Source organism: Cinclus cinclus, chromosome 10 (assembly GCF_963662255.1).
Source record: "Cinclus cinclus chromosome 10, bCinCin1.1, whole genome shotgun sequence".
NCBI classification, from domain to species: Eukaryota; Metazoa; Chordata; class Aves; order Passeriformes; family Cinclidae; genus Cinclus; species Cinclus cinclus.
Genome location: NC_085055.1, coordinates 9,169,314 through 9,189,179, shown reverse-complemented (window position 1 = coordinate 9,189,179; position 19,866 = coordinate 9,169,314). Strand labels below are relative to the sequence as shown.

The 19,866-nt window shown below is 61.1% G+C and overlaps 3 protein-coding genes across 3 annotated transcripts; all 3 read left to right on the top strand.

Annotated features, from left to right (window-relative positions):
- The first annotated feature begins 2,305 nt into the window (after window positions 1-2,305).
- PRSS56 (serine protease 56) lies at window positions 2,306-8,749 on the top strand. The gene is made up of 17 exons (XM_062498838.1): window positions 2,306-2,450; window positions 3,227-3,388; window positions 3,960-4,157; window positions 4,661-4,717; window positions 5,032-5,221; window positions 5,318-5,426; window positions 5,507-5,666; window positions 5,810-5,952; window positions 6,084-6,243; window positions 6,327-6,515; window positions 6,606-6,767; window positions 6,912-6,975; window positions 7,177-7,339; window positions 7,742-7,895; window positions 7,994-8,086; window positions 8,341-8,447; window positions 8,576-8,749. The coding sequence occupies exons 1-17, from the start codon at window positions 2,306-2,308 to the stop codon at window positions 8,747-8,749; spliced, it is 2,430 nt and encodes an 809-aa protein (XP_062354822.1).
- Window positions 8,750-9,794: 1,045 nt separating this feature from the next.
- CHRND (cholinergic receptor nicotinic delta subunit) lies at window positions 9,795-13,742 on the top strand. The gene is made up of 12 exons (XM_062498856.1): window positions 9,795-9,846; window positions 10,525-10,670; window positions 10,849-10,893; window positions 10,984-11,093; window positions 11,209-11,364; window positions 11,575-11,690; window positions 11,959-12,159; window positions 12,515-12,626; window positions 12,749-12,863; window positions 13,049-13,250; window positions 13,356-13,474; window positions 13,560-13,742. The coding sequence occupies exons 1-12, from the start codon at window positions 9,795-9,797 to the stop codon at window positions 13,740-13,742; spliced, it is 1,557 nt and encodes a 518-aa protein (XP_062354840.1).
- Window positions 13,743-14,640: 898 nt separating this feature from the next.
- Window positions 14,641-19,263, top strand: CHRNG (cholinergic receptor nicotinic gamma subunit). Its single transcript, XM_062498844.1, is given in 14 exon segments — window positions 14,641-14,677; window positions 14,680-14,828; window positions 14,830-14,881; window positions 15,281-15,417; window positions 15,539-15,583; window positions 15,782-15,891; window positions 15,986-16,141; window positions 16,387-16,484; window positions 17,268-17,471; window positions 17,752-17,866; window positions 18,134-18,248; window positions 18,575-18,779; window positions 18,883-19,016; window positions 19,096-19,263. Coding segments are annotated over 14 exon segments (1,725 nt in total).
- Window positions 19,264-19,866: the final 603 nt, after the last annotated feature.

The following is a 19,866-nucleotide window of genomic DNA, read 5'->3' as shown; positions in this document are numbered from 1 at the left end:
CCACACATGGCCCCGCCCACAACCCGCCGCTCCGACCACGCCCTTGACCGCGCCCCTCCGATAAACCACGCCCCATTGATAGGCCCCGCCCCGTGTGAGCCCACCATCGAGGCCCCGCCCACAGGCCCCCGCCCTTGTCACGGCTCCTGTCCCAAAATGCTCTCCCACACTGGTGCCCTCCACCGCCCACCCAAGCCCCACCCCAACACCCCACAGTGACTTCCCCCCTGTCCGAGTCACTCCACACCCCTAACCGTCGGCCCTTCCGGGGTCTCCCCACTCTGGTACTCCTCACTCTGGTACCTGGCACTGTCCCCCCACCCGCGTCCTCCGAACTTGCCCCGCTCCTCCCCGCACCCCAAAGCACGCCCCTGCATCGCCACGCGCCCCCTTCCCCTATCCCCGCATGGCCAACACTCCGATACCGGCCCCGGCAGCCCCGCGTCCCGGGCACCCTCGGGAACTCCGGTACAGCCCCCGCCGATGCCCGCATCCCCGGCCGGGCTCGGCTGCCCGCGCCAATTACCGGACAATCGGGGCCCCGGGGGCACCGCCCCCCCGCGCCCGCAGCCAGGGCTGGGATCTGCCCGGGCCCCGGGGTCCCACTGCCGCCGCCGCCCGGGCCGGCCGAGCGCCTCGCCAATTAGGTTAATGGGATTGGCACCGGGAGCGGGGGACACGGTGCGGCCGGGGACGAACACCACTCCGGCCTCAAGTACCCGCGTGGGCGCCAGCTGCGGTCAGCAGAGCGATTGGACCCCCACACGTCGCTGGTGGGGGGATCCGTGCGGGGACACCGGGACCTGCCGGGAGAGCGCTCCCTTGTGTGACATGGTGCTGTGTCCCCCCACTCGGCCCCGCCGTCTCCCCTGGGGCGGAGGCACAGCGTGCCCCCGCGGCCGAGGTGGGAGCCCGCGGGGCCGGGGCTTTCATCTGCGGCGGGCCTGTCGCCGTGCCAGCCGCGGGCAGCCCGCGCCTTTGATGTGCCACTGAAGCGGCATTGTCCGCGCCCCGCTGGCACCATCGCGGCCGGGAGGACCAGGGGGAGCGCGGGCACGGAGCGGCTCCTGCCCCTAATGGGGACGAGCACCCCCCGGACTTGAAATGGGGATGGGGACCCGGGCACCTGCTGCACTTAATGGGGACGGAGAGCGGGGCGTGGGTAGCCCCTACGGAGTTCAGAGATTTGAGCACGGGCACTCCCTGTTCCCCAGCAGACATGAGTACACGGACACTACCTACCCCTAGCAAGGACAGAGGTCTGGACACGGGCACCCATCTCTTCTTCCCCCTAGCAAAGATGAGAACCCTACAAATGGACATGAGACACAGAAACCCCAATCTATTTTGTAGAGGTGGGGGCACGGGCATCTGCTGCACCCGGAAGAGGTGATGGAGATGCACCTGCACTATTCCACCAAAGAAGCTGAGGCTGAGTTCGTGGGCACAGCAGAGTGGCAATGGGGGCAGGACGGTGGCATCCCAAAACGTGGTGCCAATGAGCAGCCGAGCGGCAGGCACGGAGCGGACTGTCCAGCTGAGCTGGTGGGTGTAGCCCCCCCCCCCCATCCCTGGGACCAAAGCTGCCCCTAGCCCGGGTCCGCTGCTGAAGAAGAGAACAAGCAAGAAGGACAGCCGGTGACACGGTCCCACCTGCCCCTCGGCTGGGCCCGTCCTCCCTCCTTGCATCCCAGGCAGGACAGGGGGTACTGCGGCGGGGGGCATCGGAGCAGCCGCTGGTCAGCACGGGGATGCAGTGGCCTTGCATGGGGCGACCCGTTAGGCCAGGGGTGGGCTGGCACGGAAAGCGGGGACCCCCCGCTCCGGACACCCCCGCCTTCCCTCCCCCCGCCCTGTCCGCTCGGCCGCTCCCGGCCCGCTGCCCGCCTTTGAAACCGCCGGCCGGGCTCCCACGCCCAGCCCGGGCCCCCCGCGCCCGCAGCCGCCGGTGCGTTCCCACCCGCCCGGGGCCCGCAGGAGGGAGGGTGGCGCGGCCGGGGCTTGGCGTGAAAATGATCAAGGGCCGCGGGCAGCGCCGGAGCGCAGCGCCCGTCTGATGCTGCCCGCCCGGAGGCCTCGTCGAACAAAGGCGGCATTGAGGCCCCGGCTGCGCACCCCCCCCCCCCCCCGCGCCCCCCGCCCCGAGCTGGCATCTTGGCGCGACATTAATGAACTCGCCTGTTTGTGCTCCCCCGGCCCTTCTCTCCTCCCACCGCCCGGGGGGCACCGTATATATCTATCCCTCCTTGCCTGCCTCGGGCATTTCGGGGGTTCCCCCCGCCGGCCCACCTTTGCCCGCCCGGGGATGGAGCAAAGAGGGAAGAGGACACGGGACGCTCTTCTCGGGCTCCGGCTGTTCCCCCCCGTGCTTTTGCTGCCGCTGCTGCAGCTGGTGGGGGGGGCTCCCCTGGGCCAGAGGCTGTACCCCATGCCGGCCAGCATCCTGCAAGGTCAGTGGGGCACAGGGACGGGGGCGTCTTTGCGGTAGAGTTTGGCTGCAGATGGGGTGGTTGTAGGAAACGGGACCCTTGTGTTCACTCTCAGGTAGGGTGGCAGCACAGGCAGGATGGCCAGGTCCCTGTCAAAACCCCTTAGAAACTGGGGCATGCCTGTGCTGCCTGGGCCGGGTGTCAAGTGTTGCCAGTGGCATTAGGGGACACAGGGAATGCAGGGACTGCTGTGGTTTTATGCCCTGTGGCACCAGCACTCCCTCCGGCCTTAGTACCTGTGCCAGTCCCAGGGGACCCTCCACCAGGACATGGCCAGCAGGAAGGTGGCTCTGCATGGGTACAGGTAGGGACACACATAGGGGAGGGCACACATAGGAGTAGGCAGAGGACTGCACACGCACGGGCACATGCAGGGACATGCAGACACGGGCACATGTGTGTCTCGTGTACACACAGGCGTGCACTCAGAAGTGTGCACAGTGTGCACACGTGGGGACACCTGCCTGGGCTCATACCCTGTCTCCATGTACAACAGGCACACAAAGACCCGGGCAAACACCCAGGTGTGCATGTGCCAGCCCCAGCAGGGAGGTGACACTGGTGGCTGTCTAGGCACTCTAGGCAATGTCAAGGGGTGACAGGCCATGCCCAGCCCAACACACACCATGGCAATATCAGGACACAGGCACCAGGTGGGCTGAGGGCACCCCATGGCTGTGGTAGGGGTCAGGGATGGGGGGCTCTGGGGGTCTGAGCACCCTATGTGTACCCATCAGCCCTGTCAAGCCGGGGGACGCTGGTGCTGGAGGCGGCACTGAGGAGCGCATTGCTGGCACTGGAGCGGGCACTGTCTGAGCAACAGCGGCAGTGGGGTGCCTGCGGGCTCTGTGCCCCCTGCCTCTTCCCACCCTGCGCCAACATCACTGGCTACTGCCCACGTGAGTCACGATCCCATTACCCCCACTGCCTTGTCCCCAGGAGAGCCTACCCAAATAGAACACAGGATCCCCAGCCAAAAACAGCCTCGGGGTCCTATCCAAACACCATCCCATGCACAGAAGATCCTGCCAAAACCTGCATCCATGCCTGAAGACTCTACCCAAATATTTATTTGGATGCCTATATCATCCCCCTAGAAATCCTGACAAGCAATACCCCAAGATCTTACCCAAACCATACTCAGCCCCTAAAGGCTTTTACTAAAACAGAGCCCAGACTTCTGAAACATATCCTCTAACTGCTAAAGACCCTGCCCAAGCAATTCAGATCATAGCTAGATCTTACCCAATCACCTGGGGCCTTATCCAAATAATTGCCTGATCTCTTGTGAACTTTTCAGCTATTCACCTCAAAAACATATCCCAGTACCCAGAAGATCCTACCGAAACATGATGACTCCACATCCTATCATGCTCCCTTCCCATCCATCCCAAAGCAGAGACTGGGGTGGCCTGGGCAGAGGAGCACAGGGAGGACACAGTGATGCCCACAGCTCTGCTGTCCTTGCAGCGCCAGCTGTGCCCTCTGCCATGCCCCCCAGCTGCCAGGCCCTGTTGGATGCCCAGGCCCTGCCCGAGCTGCCCCAGCGCAACTGGGCGCTGAGCCAGGCCTGTGCCCCCTACCAGCGCCTGTGCCCACCTGAGGGGGCTCTGCACACCTGCGCCCCGCTCAGCGCCCAGCTCTGCCGCCACCGCCTCCAGGAGTGCCGTGAGTGGGCACCCGCACCCCGCGACTCCCCCCAGAGATGGGAGACCCTACAATAACAAATGGGGTATCCCCGGGGGATGCTTGGAAGGGATATGGGGTGTTGGGATGACAGAGGATGTTGGGATGGAGTGGGGAGACCGGGGAGGTGGGGGTATGATAGAGAGATGAGGGATATCTGGTGGGATGAAGGGCTGGGAGATGGATCTGGGAAGGGAATTGGAGATTTGTGGATGGAGGCGTTTGGAGCGATGAGCAAATTGGGCTGGACTGGGACACGGAGGCGCAATGAACAATTTGCAGTGGGAGAACTGGGCAAAGGGAGACTGTGGACACTGAGTCACTGGGGGTGATAAGCAAACCTTGGGGTGGTACAGGGGTGTTTTTTCAGACTGATGGGGGTGTGGGGGCACTGAAAGGAACTGGGGCGATTTGAGGACATCAGGGCTGTGGTGGGGACATCGGGGGGGAGTGTCCCCACATGCCATGACAGCCTGTCCCTGCAGAGACGGTGGCCGCAGCACCGAGTACTGACGCAGCAGCGGAGACGGCGGCACTGCCAGGTGAGCCGGGGCGGCCCCGCCGTGCCCACACCACCCCCCCAGCACGCCGGCGGGCGCCCCTGGCCCCCGGCTGCCTGCTGGGCCGGGGGGCAGAGGTTAGCGTCGGCAGCTGCCGGGCTGCGGGGTGCCCCCGGCCCTCCGCCCGCTCGCCTCCGTGAGCACGATGAGGCTTGACAGCGCGCCCGACGCGCCTCATCTCCCACCACCCCCTCCACCTACCACAGCCATCCCCGGCCACCCGAGCCCACCTGGGAGACGGGCTGTCCAGCAGCCGGCCTGCAGGACAACTCCCTCATCCCGGCTTTGTCCCCCAGGCAGCTGTGGGCGCCGCGGGGTCCCACAAGCCAACGCCACAGCCCCCCGAGGACGGATCATGGGCGGCAGCGTGGCCCCGCGGGGCGCCTGGCCCTGGCTGGTGTCGGTGCGGCTGCACGGGGAGCTGATGTGCGGAGGGGTGCTGGTGGGGCGCTCCTGGGTCCTCACGGCGGCACACTGCTTTGGCGGGTACCGTGGGGGCACGGCAGTGCGGGGATGTCTCTGCAGAGGCGGGCACGGGGAAGCACCATCATCCCTGTAACTGGCTGTCCCCCACCCCGCAAGGAATCGGAACGAGCTGGCGTGGACAGTGGTGGTGGGCGACCACGAGCTGGGCAAGCCGGGAGTGGGCAAGCGGGCGGTGCCCGTCCGGCGCATCCTGCCTCACCCGAAGGTCGGTGGAGGTGGACACCACCCTCACGTCCTCGTGCATGCCCCAGGGGTCCTCATTGACATCCTCACATCTCCTTCCAGTTTAACCCTAAGACGTTTCACGGGGACCTGGCGCTGCTGGAGCTGGCAGTGCCGCTGGCCCCATCACCCACTGTCAGCCCCGTCTGCCTCCCCAGCGGCCCCGCGGAGCCCAGCCCCGGCACTCCCTGCTACATCGCGGGCTGGGGCTCCCTCTACGAAGGTAAGAGATACCGTGGGGTGTTCCCCTCTGTGCCCACTCTGGTGCCCAGCCCCAGTTCATCGAGGCAGGGCAGGGGGGTGTGAAAGAAAGGGAGATGTCCAGGCACATGGCACCCTGTAATTAACTGGTTCCTTGCCTGGCAGAGGGACCAGCAGCTGACGTGGTGATGGAAGCACAGGTGCCCCTGCTCAGCCAGGAGACCTGCCGGGGTGCCCTGGGCAAGGATCTTCTCACCAGTGCCATGTTCTGTGCTGGGTATTTGTCTGGAGGCATCGACTCCTGCCAGGTAACACCGTGCCTGAGGGACTGTCAGTGCCCCACTTCAAAAATCCCTCGCACAGTTCTGGGTATGTACCGCAGCCCATTGGTATGGCTGGGGTCCCAGCCCAGGCCAACACACGGGTATTTCCCCTGCAGGGTGACTCAGGGGGCCCACTGGCATGCGAGGACCCCACTTCACACCACTTTGTCCTCTATGGTATCACCTCGTGGGGTGATGGCTGCGGTGAGCAGGGCAAACCAGGAGTCTATACCCGTGTCACTGCCTTCACGGACTGGCTGAGTCTCCAGATGGACTGTGAGTGCTACTGGCTGAACCTCGGGGGCACAGAGATGCCCAGGGGTTTTTCAGCACTCATGGCAGCACTGGTTCCTTCACAGCTGCCCCTGGCAGCCGAGAACCCAGCTGCTTCGACCTGCTGGCCTTGGAACAGCTGCCCCCCGAGCAGCAGTCACCAGAGCGTGCCCGTCTCTGTGCCTTCTACGCTGCGTCCTGTCGGGCACCTCAGGGCCGGGCCACCTGTGCCCGCCTGGCCGAGGAGACCTGCCATGCAAGAACAAGACGATGTGGTGAGCTGGGGGTCATGCCAGGGCTAGAGTCTAGGCAGGGACCCCATTTCTGGCGTGGGGCCAGGGCCATGTCTCCCTCTATGCCCACAGAGCTGCACTCCTATGCCCAGACCTTGGTGGATCTCCTGCGCCAGGCTGGGGACTTTATCCAAAACCAGTTTGATTTCTCCTTCCTCACCCGCACTCTGCCCCAGCTCCTGGGCAAGATCTACGGGCACTTCTTCCCTCCCCGTGTCCGCAGGGATGCCCCAGGTACCCTCCCAGGCTGGACCACCCCATGCCCGTTCCCACTCCCCTCAGTCTCCCCTATGCTGGTGGTTGGAGCACCAGCAGCCTGCCCTGGCTTCCCAACAGGGCTCCTCTATCCCTTGTCCTGTCCTTTTCTTGTCCCCCTAGGCCTGGCTGCGGCAAGGGGCCAATCCAGCCCCACAGCAGTGGGACCCCAGAGACCACCCAGCAGGTGAGGTCAAAGGATGAGATGGCTAAACAGGTTGGGGAAGGTGTTGAGATACTGGTGGGCATTGACATGCCATTTTGGAGGCAGCCAGAAGCATTTGGATCCCGTTCCTGTTGCAACAAGGGTACCCTGAAAGGGTGCCCAGGTGGGGTGCAGAGGGTGGCACTGCCCACCCAATCTGAGCTCACCCCATTGTGCTTCCAGGAGGGGGGGAAGGCAGCTGCCCCCCTTTGCAGATCTTTTTGGGGTAGTGGGACCCCAGTTGCAGGACTGGGTGGAGGCTCTGAGGACCGTGTCAGCAGGCAGCCACCTGGTGACAACATGGGACAGGGAGCAGCTCCCCGGGGAGAGGCAGCTCTTCCTGCAGGTACGTGGGGAGGGACAGGCTGAGGGAACCCCTGTCCTCTTGTGACTGGGCCACCAGGGACCGAACACCTTCAGTTCCCATGTCCCCTCCTGACACCTCTTGGGTCCATTGTCCTCTGTGCAGCCACAGAAGTGGCATCTCTCACTTTGCCACTACAGGGGGGACATCTCACCCTCCCCAGCTGGAACCAGTGCTCCCAAGTCCAGCCAGTGCAGAGCCAGCCATGGGTCTGACCCTTCATCTTAGGATCTGACCCAACACAGCCACAAAGCAGTTGCATGCCACCAATGCCCTGTCTGCCACCAGCACACCCATGCCCTGCACTCTGCCACCATGCACATGGCTGTGCCCACGGGTGCTCTGTGAGTGCCCCATCACCCATTCTGTCCCCCTCTTCTTCAGGGTGAGGATGTGGTGCAGGAGATGGTGGCACAAGGACGAGCCTTCCTCACCCAGCTGCGGGCAGAGTTAGACCTTGGCACCACCCTGGAAGCCATGGAATCACAATGGGCATCTGGAGAGCTGGCAGGGACGCCCGTGCCAAGCCATGAACCCCGTGAGCCTGGAGGGACTGGGGGCAATGGGGGAGCAGGTCCCATCCATCCACCGGCCATCTCTGTGTCCACCGGGGTTTTACACCTCTCTCGGTGGCAGGGTCTGCACTGAGGGAGAAACGTGAACTGGTGTCTACGGAGCTGCCCAGGGTGGAGGAGGAGCAGGAGGAGGAGAAGGCAGGCATGGGCAGAGGTAAGCTCCCACAGACCCTATGGGGTGCTAGGTATCGACATGGGGACAGTGACAAGCCCAGCCTTGAGCCCCTGTCTCAGGCCTGCCCCATTTCAGTGGGACAGTCTTTTGCTATATCCCCCCCTCTGCCCATGCTTCCCTGGTGTCCCCAGAGCAAAGGTGCTCCTCCCTGTGGTGGGTTAGCAGCATGGTGCCCCCATGATTGATCCCTGATGTCCCCTCCATGTCTCTCCTGCCCATCCCAGGGGTTGCAGCCTGCCCTGGCCTCAACGAGTCAGCAGTGCGGGTGGGCGCAGTGCGGGACCTGTATGCCTGGGTGCTGCGGGTGCCCCAGGCAGACCTGGACATGACCTTCCAAGAGGTGAGTGCCTCACCCAGCCACTCCAAGCCATACACCCTGGTAGCCTGGCAGTGCCATCCCCCAGCCCACCACTGTCCCACTCTGCCCATGGCTCCCCTGGGACTCATGGTGCTCTTGTCTCCCCACAGATCCTGGTGGACTTGGGCTCCAAAAACACCAAGGGACTGTACCGGGCACAAGTTCGGGCCACTGTAGGGGGCCGCCCCACGGCTTTCACTGGCCTTGTGGGGCTGGAGAGTGACTCCCTGGCCCGTAGCATGCCTGGCCTCGTTGCTCTGGCACTCGAAGCACTGAAAACCTAATGGTACTCCTGGGGCAGTGTGCCAGCATGGGGAGAGGGCACTGGGGCAGGTGTCTCTTAGATCCTTCAAACACACTCCTCTCCCAGTCTTAGGCTTTTCCACCCCAGTTGCACCTTTGTCCTGAGTTGCACCTCAGTCTCTCTTCCCACCAGCACTTCCTTACTTCCCCAGAGCAATGGGGCCCTGGTGGGTACCTGAAGCATCTCAGCCAGGAATCACAGTCCTCTCCCCTGGAAACCCCACCTTCCCTCACCCCACCTTCCCCAGAGGCACCTGTTATTTATTTGTACAGAGAAGGTTTATTTTTCAATAAAGAAGGGCTCTATTTTCCAGTAGCTGGCGAATGTGAAGTGAGTGCTGTGCCACACAGTGCTGGTGAAGTGGGTGACAGGGGAGCTATGACAACCTATTGCATCCCCCTTCCCACCCCCCTTGTACTCTGAAATGATGCCTCCAGCTTTGGTTCCTGCTGCGCCCACTCTGCAACAGACTCCCCAGCCCCCTCCCCAGGGGTCAGACCCCCTTCCTGCCCATGCAGCATCCACAGCACAGCACTGGTTCTCACCCCAGTGACACCCCTCAGGGACTCATGTGAAACCTCCTGATGCAGGGCCTGAGTGTGCCCTGGGTCATTGGTCAGTGGTGGGTGTCAACCCTCTGCTTGGGCACCAGTGGGTACCTTGGGGACTCTGCCATGGGGACCCTGCCACTCCGAGCAGCATCACTGGGACTGTTGAGCAGCAGGGAAGGGACGGCTGCTCCCCGTGCCCACAGTGCCTGTGCTGGGATGCCCAGCATCATCAGGGTGATGGGCTGACACCCGTGGGGCCAGCAAGACCAGCTGTGCCTGCCCATCTCCCCTTCCTTGCACGTGGGGGTGCCAGAAGAGCGGGGTTGGAGCAGCTCTCTGGTGCCTGTCCCCTTCCCCCTCAGCACCTGGCACCATCCATCTCCCACTCCCTCCGGCAGCCGGACATCCGCTCAGCCAGGCCAGGCAGGGAAGCGGCCAGGGCCTGGCACGGCGTGAGGGCACTGTGGGCACCTCATGGGGAACCTGTTGCAGCAGCTGGCCCTGCTCGGGGCACTGATGCTGTCGGGTGAGCAGGGTCTGGGTCGTGGGGTGTCCTGTTGCTCTGCTGCATGGGGTGTCCATGGGGTTAAGGGCCCCCTCGATGGGGTTGGTGGGGAATGATGGTGGCAGGGTCCAAACTGGGCACCAGGGTCCCTAGGGCTGTATTTTGGGTATTACCTGGCAGAGTCCACTACTGCATGTCCTTTGTGCTTCTTTGGTGGCTGTGCCACCCAGAGCCATGTCCCTGCCCAGGCTATGTGCTGTCAGCACACAGTGTCATTGTATCCATGTGTCTCTGTAAGTCCCTGTTTGTGTGGAATCTATGACCACATATCCCTGCACACACCGGGTCCATGTCCATGTATTTTCTGTGTGTATAGCCACTTATGTGCACAGTTCCACAATGTCTGTATCCAAATGTCTTGTGTCTGTGTCCCTCTCTGTGCTGGGTTTGTATCTGTTTGGCCCTCTGTGTCTGTGCCCACATCCTTGTCCTGTGACCATGTGTGACCATGTGGTCCCATGTGTCTGTCATTCCTGCATGTCCCTGTCTGCTCTCCTGTGCAGCACAGACATGCAGTGTCCTGGCCTGTTCCTCTCCCCTATATTCTATACCACCCTGCCCTTGCCGAGCATTCCTATGGGGTGGCAGTGGGCCCAGTAACCCCTGAGCTCCCTGGTTTGCTTGACCCCACACCCCCAGGTGGGCTCTGCGTGAACCATGAGGAGCGGCTCATCCATCACCTGTTCGAGGAGAAGGGCTATGACAAAGAGCTGCGCCCTGTGGTCTCCACTGATGAGGTTGTGGATGTCTACCTGGCCCTCACCCTCTCCAACCTAATCTCGCTGGTGAGCCCCAGTGGGCAGGGCCCACTCTGGGGTGCCCCCCAGCCATGCCTCACCCCAAGGGCTGGCTGTGTGGGGTGGAACCCAGAGCCTGCTGTCCCCAACCCTGGCTGGTGAGGGTTGAGGGTCCTGGGCTGGGGGAACACCCTGGCATCTCACTGCCTTATGTTGCTGTTTACAGAAAGAGGTGGATGAGACACTCACCACCAACGTATGGCTTGAGCACGTGAGTAGGGACAGGTGTCACAGCATCACTTGTGCCACCATGGGGTGGCCCAGCATGGTGAAGGGGTGACCTGAGTATCCTCCCCTCCAGGGCTGGACCGATTACCGCCTGCAGTGGAATAAGTCTGAGTTTGGGGACATTGAGGTGCTCCGCCTGCCGCCAGACATGCTGTGGCTGCCAGAGATAGTCCTGGAGAACAAGTGAGCTGTGCCTTAATTTCCCCTCCCAATCCTTCTGAACTCTTCCCAGTGCATGCCCAGGACTCCCCTGGCCCCTTCAGAGCCGTGCCATAACCTTGTCTCCCTCCTGGCACAGCAATGATGGGCTCTTTGAGGTCGCCTACTACTGCAACGTCCTCATCTATGACACGGGCTACGTCTACTGGCTGCCCCCTGCCATCTTCCGCACCACCTGCCTCATCAATGTTGACTTCTTCCCCTTTGACTGGCAGAACTGCTCCCTCAGATTCAGGTGCTGGGTGGCTGGGTCAGGGCAGCATGGTGGCCATGTCATGCCTGGGTGCCTGCTGCTGCCAGCACCTCCCCTTGCTGTCGAGGTGCAGCAAGGTGGGGGTCTGTAGGGTGACTTGGTGGCCTAAGTCCATCATGCTGGAGGTCAGGGTAGGATGGGTGGTGGGTACCCAGCAGGCCCTCACTCTCTGTGTCCCTGGCTGTGGTCCAGGTCGCTGGCATACAGTGCTCTGGAGATCAACATGCACTTGAAGACGGACACTGACCCAGACACGGAGAAGTCTTACCCAGTGGAGTGGATCATCATTGACCCTGAAGGCTTCACAGGTAATGCTGGTGCTCTCTGCCGTGTCCTGTGATGGTGACACACCCAGTAAAGGGCAGAGGTGGCAGTGGGGAGGGGGTGGTCCAGTCTGGAGTTGGGGCACGCTGTCATGGAGCAACTTCACTACCTGGGGCTTTGGCATCCTGGCACTCATTGCACGTTGGAATGCTATCCACACCCTACAGGGGGAGACTGCTGCTAGTGGGCCTGGGAGGATGGTCATGACAGGTGTCCCCCATGCTGTGTGCTGTGTCCCTTGTGCCCTGGCAGAGAATGGGGAGTGGGAAATCATCCACCGCCCGGCCCGCAAGAACATCTACCCTGACATTTCCCCGGACACCAGTGAACACCAGGACATCACCTTCTACCTCATCATCAAGCGCAAGCCACTCTTCTATGTCATCAACATTGTCATACCCTGCATCCTCATCGCTTTCATGGTCATCCTTGTCTTCTATCTGCCCGCCGACAGTGAGTGAGCCCTGTGGCATGTGTGCCAGTAATGGGAGTCACATCCATGGGGCATCTCCATGTCCCACATCTGTACCAGGTCCTGGGGCACAGCTACAACCTAATGTCCAGTGTGAGGACATCATGGAACTGGAATATCTCCATGTAGAACACCATCACCCCAGCCAGGCATCCTGGCAGAAGTGCACCTGGGCACAGGTCCTTGGTCCCATGTGGGACCCCAGGGTACTCCCCTAACAGAAAGCCCCTGTATGGGGCACTGTATCATGGGACACTGGAAGGGCAACCCTGGCACTGGATACTCTGCTAGAGGTACCTGGGACAAGCTTTGTCCTGAGCTCACCTGTTCTCCCAGGTGGTGAGAAGATGACCCTGGTAATCTCAGTGCTCCTGGCTCAGTCTGTCTTCCTCCTGCTGATCTCCCAGCGCCTGCCTGCCACTTCCCATGCCATCCCCCTCATCGGCAAGTGAGTCCTGGGCACCCCTGAGTGCAGTGGGGACACTGTGGAGACCCTTGGTGCCAGAGGGCAGCTCTGCCTGTGCCCGGTTCCTGTGGCAATACTGGCTCTAAGACCACGCTCCCTACCAGGTATCTGCTTTTTATCATGCTTCTGGTGACAGCCGTGGTGATAATCTCTGTCGTGGTCCTCAACTTCCACTTCCGCACCCCCAGTACCCACATCATGTCTGACTGGGTCAGAGAGGTAAGCAGGGTGTGGGCTGGGGTGGGTGCACTGGTGGGTACAAGGGTCACACTGTGCCCCACGGGGAGAGCACAGCCCTGGCATTGCATCTGTGCCAGATGGAGTTCGTGGGCAGAAAATGGGGACAAGGTAGCAACACAGTGGGGAGGTGGCCAAGGGACACGACACTGCTTCACGTGTCGCAGGTCTTCCTGGAGAGCCTGCCCCGGATGCTGGGCATGACACAGCCGTCCGAGAGCCCAGTGAGCGCCCCGTGCATCCGGCGCTGCAGTTCGGCCGGCTACATCGCCAAGGCGGAGGAATACTTCAGCGTCAAGTCCCGCAGCGAGCTCATGTTCGAGAAGCAGTCGGAGCGGCACGGGCTGACCAGCCGCATCACCCCTGCCCGTGAGCCACAGCTCCACCGCAGGGACAGAGGGGAGGGTGGTGGGGCTGGTGTCTCTGGGCTTGGCACCCTTCGGTGCCCATCTCATCGCCCCCTCTCATCCCCAGGTTTGGCGCCGCTGGGCATGGACTCAGGCGAGGAGCAGCCCTACGAGCACATCAAACCCGTCATTGACAATGCCAACTACATTGTCAAGCACATGAGGGATGAAAACAGCTACAATGAGGTGGGGCCATGGGCACTGGGAGGGCAGGGGGGCTCTCTGTGCTCACTGTGCCCGCACACTGCACAGCTCCTGGCTCTCTTCACAGGAGATCGACAACTGGAACTGTGTGGCCCGGACCCTAGACCGCCTGTGCTTCTTCCTCATCACCCCCACGCTGGTGGTGGGCACCCTCTGGATCTTCCTCATGGGCATCTACAACCACCCACCACCCCTGCCCTTTGCCGGAGACCCCTATGACTACCGGGAGGAGAACAAGCGCTTCATTTAGGGGGATGTGGGGATCCCATGTGCCAGCCTCTCCCCCAGCTTGGTTTGGGAAAATAAAGCTGGGTACTTCTTGTCCTGGGGCACTGAACTGGTGGCTGCCCTCAGTGTGCCCCACTGGGCACAATACCCAACCTGAACACTGTGTGTGTCTTGGGGAGGGTGATGCCCACACAGGGAATAGTGGGTGTTGTATGTCCTGAGTGCGGTGGACTCCAGCTGTGGCTAGAAGGGGTGATTCTCAGAGGGGATGTGGTGGTACTGGCCCTGCTACCACTGTGGGCTGGGCACTTGGGGCAGGATGGGCTGGGGAAGGAGTTGGCCCCCCCAGCATGGCACTATCCCCTGTAGCCCCACTGCAGCTGGTAGAGATGCCATCAGTGCCCACATTTCCCCCTTGCCCCCGTGATCCCCCAGCCGGACTCACAGTGTCCCCCCCAGCACACCCCATCCCACAGTGCAAGGCTGGGGGCCCAGAGAGGTGTCTCCTTCCCCAGCTCAGCAGTGGGATGCCAGGGCTCTGGTTTCAGGGAACACAGCTGACGTTCCCCCACCGGCAGTGGCCCAGGACAGCTGTCACATCCTCTCCACTGAGCCAGGAATTTCACCACACCCCCATACCCCCATCCCGCCCTCCCCGTAACTCCCCTACAGAGAGTCTGGAAGGATATGAACCCCGGGGGGACATCCTCCCCAGGCTGATGTGATGGGACTTGCCTGCCCGTTCCCCATCCTATATTCTGGGGGCAGCCACTGCCATGGCAGGGTCAGGATGTGCTGGCAGGGGGGCACCCCTTTCCCATAACCTGCAAGGAGATCCATCCCTTTGTGGGAGACATGGGGAACCCAAGGCACGGACCTCATTTTGCCCCTTGCCCCAATTCCAACCCATCCGGCACAAAATGCCAGAGAAGCTTCCCAGCAAACTGGCATCGCCGCACAGCGGGGAAAGTGGGTGGTCACTCTCGGCCCCCCGTGGCTGTTGGGAACAGCTGACGGTGGCAGGGGACAGCTGTCCTGTCCCAGCGGGCGCCAAGCCCAGAACACGTCTGTGCAGGCGGCCGAGCGGAGCCCCAGCCCCTGCGCCCCACGGCACCGCCATGCGTAGCCACGGCCTCCTCCTCGTCCTCTGCACCTTGGCAGGTAAGATCTGCCCGTCCACGGAGACGCCTGGAAGGCACCTGACTACCCCCACATTTGCACCGGGAGTCTGGCACCCCTCGGAGTACAGCGCCAGGCACCGCCCGGCCCGGCTGTCCCTGCGCTGGCAGCGCACTGCCTCTGTCCTGCCCCGGAGAGGTCCCCGGGGGAGCTGGGTGAGGGCGTGCTGGTGGGGACGCACCCCACATGCATGCGGGGCACTGATCGGACTGTCAGGATCGTGGAGCAGACTGCACAGACCTGCAGGAACACACGCCTGGACAGCCCTTTCCCATGCATCCCTTTCCCGGTGCCTCCCCCCCTCAACGTATCAGGTCTAGGGGGCATCAGTGACCCCACTGTCTTCCCCTGGGGGGGGTCACATGGTGTGTGCCCTCCCAGGGGTGGGGTGCAGGAACCAGGAGGAGAAGCTGTTCCAGGACCTCATGTCCAACTACAATCGACAACTGCGCCCGGCCCGGGGGGATGAGATCATCGATGTCTCCCTCAAGCTCACCCTCACTAACCTCATCTCTCTGGTGAGAGACTCCCCACCCCACCCCCCCTCCTCCCCCCCCCCGGTACTCCCAGTGGGACAGAATTTGCCCCCAAATGCAGAAGGCAGGGCACTAAAGCCACCTCCCTCCTTCCTTTTGCTAGAATGAACGGGAGGAGACCCTCACCACCAACGTCTGGATCGAGATGGTGAGACCCCTCCCCTTTAGGCAGGATCACGCCCAGCTATGTTTGCACCCCATGAGGGACTGGCACTGTAACCTGCACTCTCTTTTGTGAGCACCCCCAAATGGGTTCATTTTGTGGGCAGCATAGCACAGGCAGCTCACAAGTCCCTTCATCTTGGGGGGCTCCATGACCCCTCCTACTCATCTCCCCTTCTCCCAGCAATGGTCTGATTATCGCCTGAGCTGGGACCCTGAGGAATACGACAACATCCAGCTGCTGCGGGTGCCCTCCACCATGGTCTGGCTGCCAGACATTGTCCTGGAGAACAAGTAGGTGACAGGGAAATGGGGACACATCCCCACACAGGGCTTGCAGCTGCCCCCCAGGCATACTTTGTGGCTGAGCCCATCCTTTCCCTCCCAGCATCGATGGGACATTTGAAATCACCCTCTACACCAACGTGCTGGTGTCCCCTGATGGCAGCATCTACTGGCTGCCCCCTGCCATCTACCGCAGCGTCTGCGTCATCCACGTCACATACTTCCCCTTTGACTGGCAGAACTGCACCATGGTCTTCCAGTGAGCATGGGCACCATGGCAGCTCCTCCTGGGACACAGGGATTAGCATGGGATGCCCACCTTTGCCCCTGGGCAGATAAGTGCTACCTGTCTATTACTTGCCGCTTGGCAGGAGGTACCATGGATGAGCCAAGCACCCCAAAGCAGAGCTGGAGGTGGCCAGCATGACCTGGTGCCACACTGGCAATCTTTGCCCATTCAGCTTGCTGCATGCCAGCCTGTGCCACCACCTCGTCCCTCCCTAGGTCCCAGACGTACAGTGCCAACGAAATCAACCTGCTGCTGACAGTGGAGGATGGCCAGACCGTGGAGTGGATCGTCATTGACCCTGAGGCTTTCACAGGTAAGACTGCAGCTATGGCCGTGGCAAAAGAGTGTCCCATCACAGGAGACATCCAGTAGGTCTGCTGCTACATTGGTGGCTGCCAAAACCAGGGCTGCAGGGACTATTAGCAGCTCCCACCATTACATGGGCACTTAAGTTATTAGTGGAAGCGAGAGTGGGGGAGAGATTTGTTTTTCTAACCCCCCCTGCTCGGGGCTCATGCAGCCTGGCAGCTGCTGCCAGAGAGCACCGCTCCTGCAAGCTTGATTGATGCTGGGAACGTAGCTGTCATGGCCAAACAATGACGTTTTCCATCACATTTTAATTGCATATTGAAGGAACAAAATGCTTTTCGGGCAGCGAGATTTATTTTTTCATTACCGGCCTGAGTTGTGATCTTGACTGGGAAAAAAATCTATCGCTCCCACGGAGAGCAGGGGAGAGCAGTGCGCTGTCACCCAGTGTCACACTTGGCTTCCCTCTGTAGCACTGTGGAAATGGGGAGATGGGGGGACCCCAGCCCCACAGCTGTAGCCCTGGGAGCCCTCAAGAGGTTAAAGGTGCCCCATATGTTTCCAGCTGCCCCATCCAACAGCTTTTTGGGGTATTTTTCCCAGGCACCATGGCATGTTCCACAGTGCTCATTTCCCTCATGAGTGGCTCTAGCGCTGTGCACAGCCTGGGTGCCTTGTGGGGCCCATGCCAATCACCAGTCCTCCCATTCCTCCCTGGACTGGGGGACTGGAGGCCCAGTGGCCCCATGGGGACAGTGGGACTCACCTGGCAACCATCACAATGCAGAGAACGGGGAATGGGCCATCAAGCACCGCCCTGCTCGGAAGATCATCAACTCGGACCACTTCACCCCAGATGACATCCAGTACCAGCAGGTCATCTTCTACCTCATCATCCAGCGCAAGCCGCTGTTCTACATCATCAACATCATTGTGCCCTGTGTCCTCATCTCTGCCATGGCTGTGCTTGTCTACTTCCTGCCTGCCAAAGGTACACTGCCCACTGCGGGCATGGGGACGTGCAAGGGGACAGCAACACTCCAGGAAGGGCTGTTCATCCCTTCTGTGCTTAGGGACCATCAGTATCATCTGTCACCCACTCCTGTAGTATTTAAACTGTGGGGAGTGTGTAAATTTCTAGGTATCCCATAGTTAATGGCTCAAGGCAGAACTTGCCTAGCTCAGCTTTTGGGTGGGGTTTTTTTGCCTTAGGAGGGAAATGCCCACAGCACTGCCCTGTGCCAAACTCTGCCTTTGCCCTTCCTTGGCAGCGGGTGGGCAGAAATGCACCGTCTCCATCAATGTTCTCCTGGCCCAGACTGTCTTCCTTTTCCTCATTGCCCAGAAGGTGCCTGAGACCTCCCAGGCTGTGCCTCTCATTGGGAAGTAAGTGACACATTGGGATAGGGGTGCCAACCCTCTTGTCACACTGAGCCAGTAGGATCTCAGGTGCTGTGGAGCAGCCAGTGCCCAGGGGCAGGACCCTGGTACAGACATAACCCTTGGCCCAGATGGGGCTGACACTGGGCTACCACTTACCCATGTTTCACTGCCAGTCACCAGCTTCCAGCCCAGAAGGGCACAGAGAAGGACCTTGCATGACCATAGCTGGTGACCCAGAAGCTCTACTGAGGCTCTGTGCCCCCTCCCCAGATACCTGACCTTCCTCATGGTGGTGACAGTGGTGATTGTGGTGAATGCTGTCATTGTCCTCAACGTCTCCCTGAGAACACCCAACACTCACTCCATGTCCCAGAGAGTGCGCCAGGTACCTGCCGTCATCTCCCTACTCTTTATACAGGGGGAATGGGATGGGTATTTGGGGATCAAGGCCATGTCCCTTGCAGAGTAAGGTGACAGGCATACCTTCATCTGAGTGCAAGTCCTGGCACAAAGAGAAGGCTCCAGATGTCCCCAACAGACCACACTGTGCCACCAAGCCACTCCCAACACTGGGGAGCAGCAGGTGCCAACATCTCAGGCATGCTCAAGGTGCCAACATGCTCCAAGCAATGCCAGGGAAACCAGCCACATCCATTGGATGCTCTGGGCGGTGTGAGGGGGACAGATCCCCATAGGTGATACTGTGCCCAGGTGTTCCTGCACCTCCTGCCCCGGTACCTGGGCATGGCCATGCCAGAGGAGACCTCAGGGCCTCCGCAAGCTATCCGCAGACGCAGCTCCCTGGGGCTTATGGTGAAAGCTGATGAGTACATGCTCTGGAAAGCCCGGACCGAGCTGCTCTTTGAGAAGCAGAAGGAAAGAGATGGGCTGATGAAAACCGTGCTGGAGAAGATTGGTGAGTGATCCTGGGAGGGTTGGCACCTCCCTGTGAAGTTGGGTTTTGTGCCAGGTTGCTGAGCACTTGCTGGTGCCTGCTGTGCTGGGTCTGCTGCTCGTAGGACGTGGTCTGGAGAGTGGCAGTACCCAGGACTTCTGCCAGAGCCTGGAGGAAGCAGGTCCTGAGATCCGTGCCTGCGTGGAAGCCTGCAACTACATCGCCAATGCCACGCGGGAGCAGAATGACTTCAGCAGCGTGAGTCAGGGCTGGGGGGAGAGGGACGTGCATGGGGGGACAGTGAGCACAGCCCTCACCCTTCTTGTGCCACTGGCAGGAGAGTGAAGAGTGGATGATGGTGGGACAGGTGATCGACCGTGTCTGCTTCTTCATCATGGCCTCTCTCTTTGTGTGTGGCACTGTTGGAATCTTCCTTGTGGCTCACTTCAACCGGGCACCTGCCCTGCCCTTCCCTGGCGACCCCAAGCAGTACCTGCCACAGTGATGCTCACAGGTGCCTACCAGCCAAGTGGTGGAGATGGGGGAAGGAGGAACATGGGGTATTCATGCTGTGCTGAATGTGGAAATAAAGCCTCTAGCTCTTGCAAGCCTCCATGGCGTCTCTGCTCCATGCCCACCTGCTTCAGAGGCTGGATGTGCACCCCATGCAGGCTGGCCACACACCTCTGAGATGCACAGTTCTGTGAGATGAGACATGGGGAAACTGGAGCAGAGTCAGACATCTAACAGGCCATGCAGCAGTGCTGGCAGCAAGAGACATATCACCCCTCTGCAAATTTACAAATTCAAGCCCAAGATAAATGGGAATACTGTCATCCCTATCATGGCAGTGGGGCAGGAGTCACAGCTACAGATGCCCATTCTGGGACAACAATGGAGCCATGGATGGGATTGGTGGCAGCTAAAGCTTCCCTCCATTTATGCCCTGACTGTGGGTCTTGGGGACAGCTAAAGTGCTGTCCTTGATCCCTAGCATGCAGCTTGAAGTGGAAAGACTCTGAGTCACCATGCACCCAAACAGCCTCAGGGATGTGTGCCCCGTGGCATCCATCCTGCTGGGAGCATCAGCATGACTCCCTCCCCCACC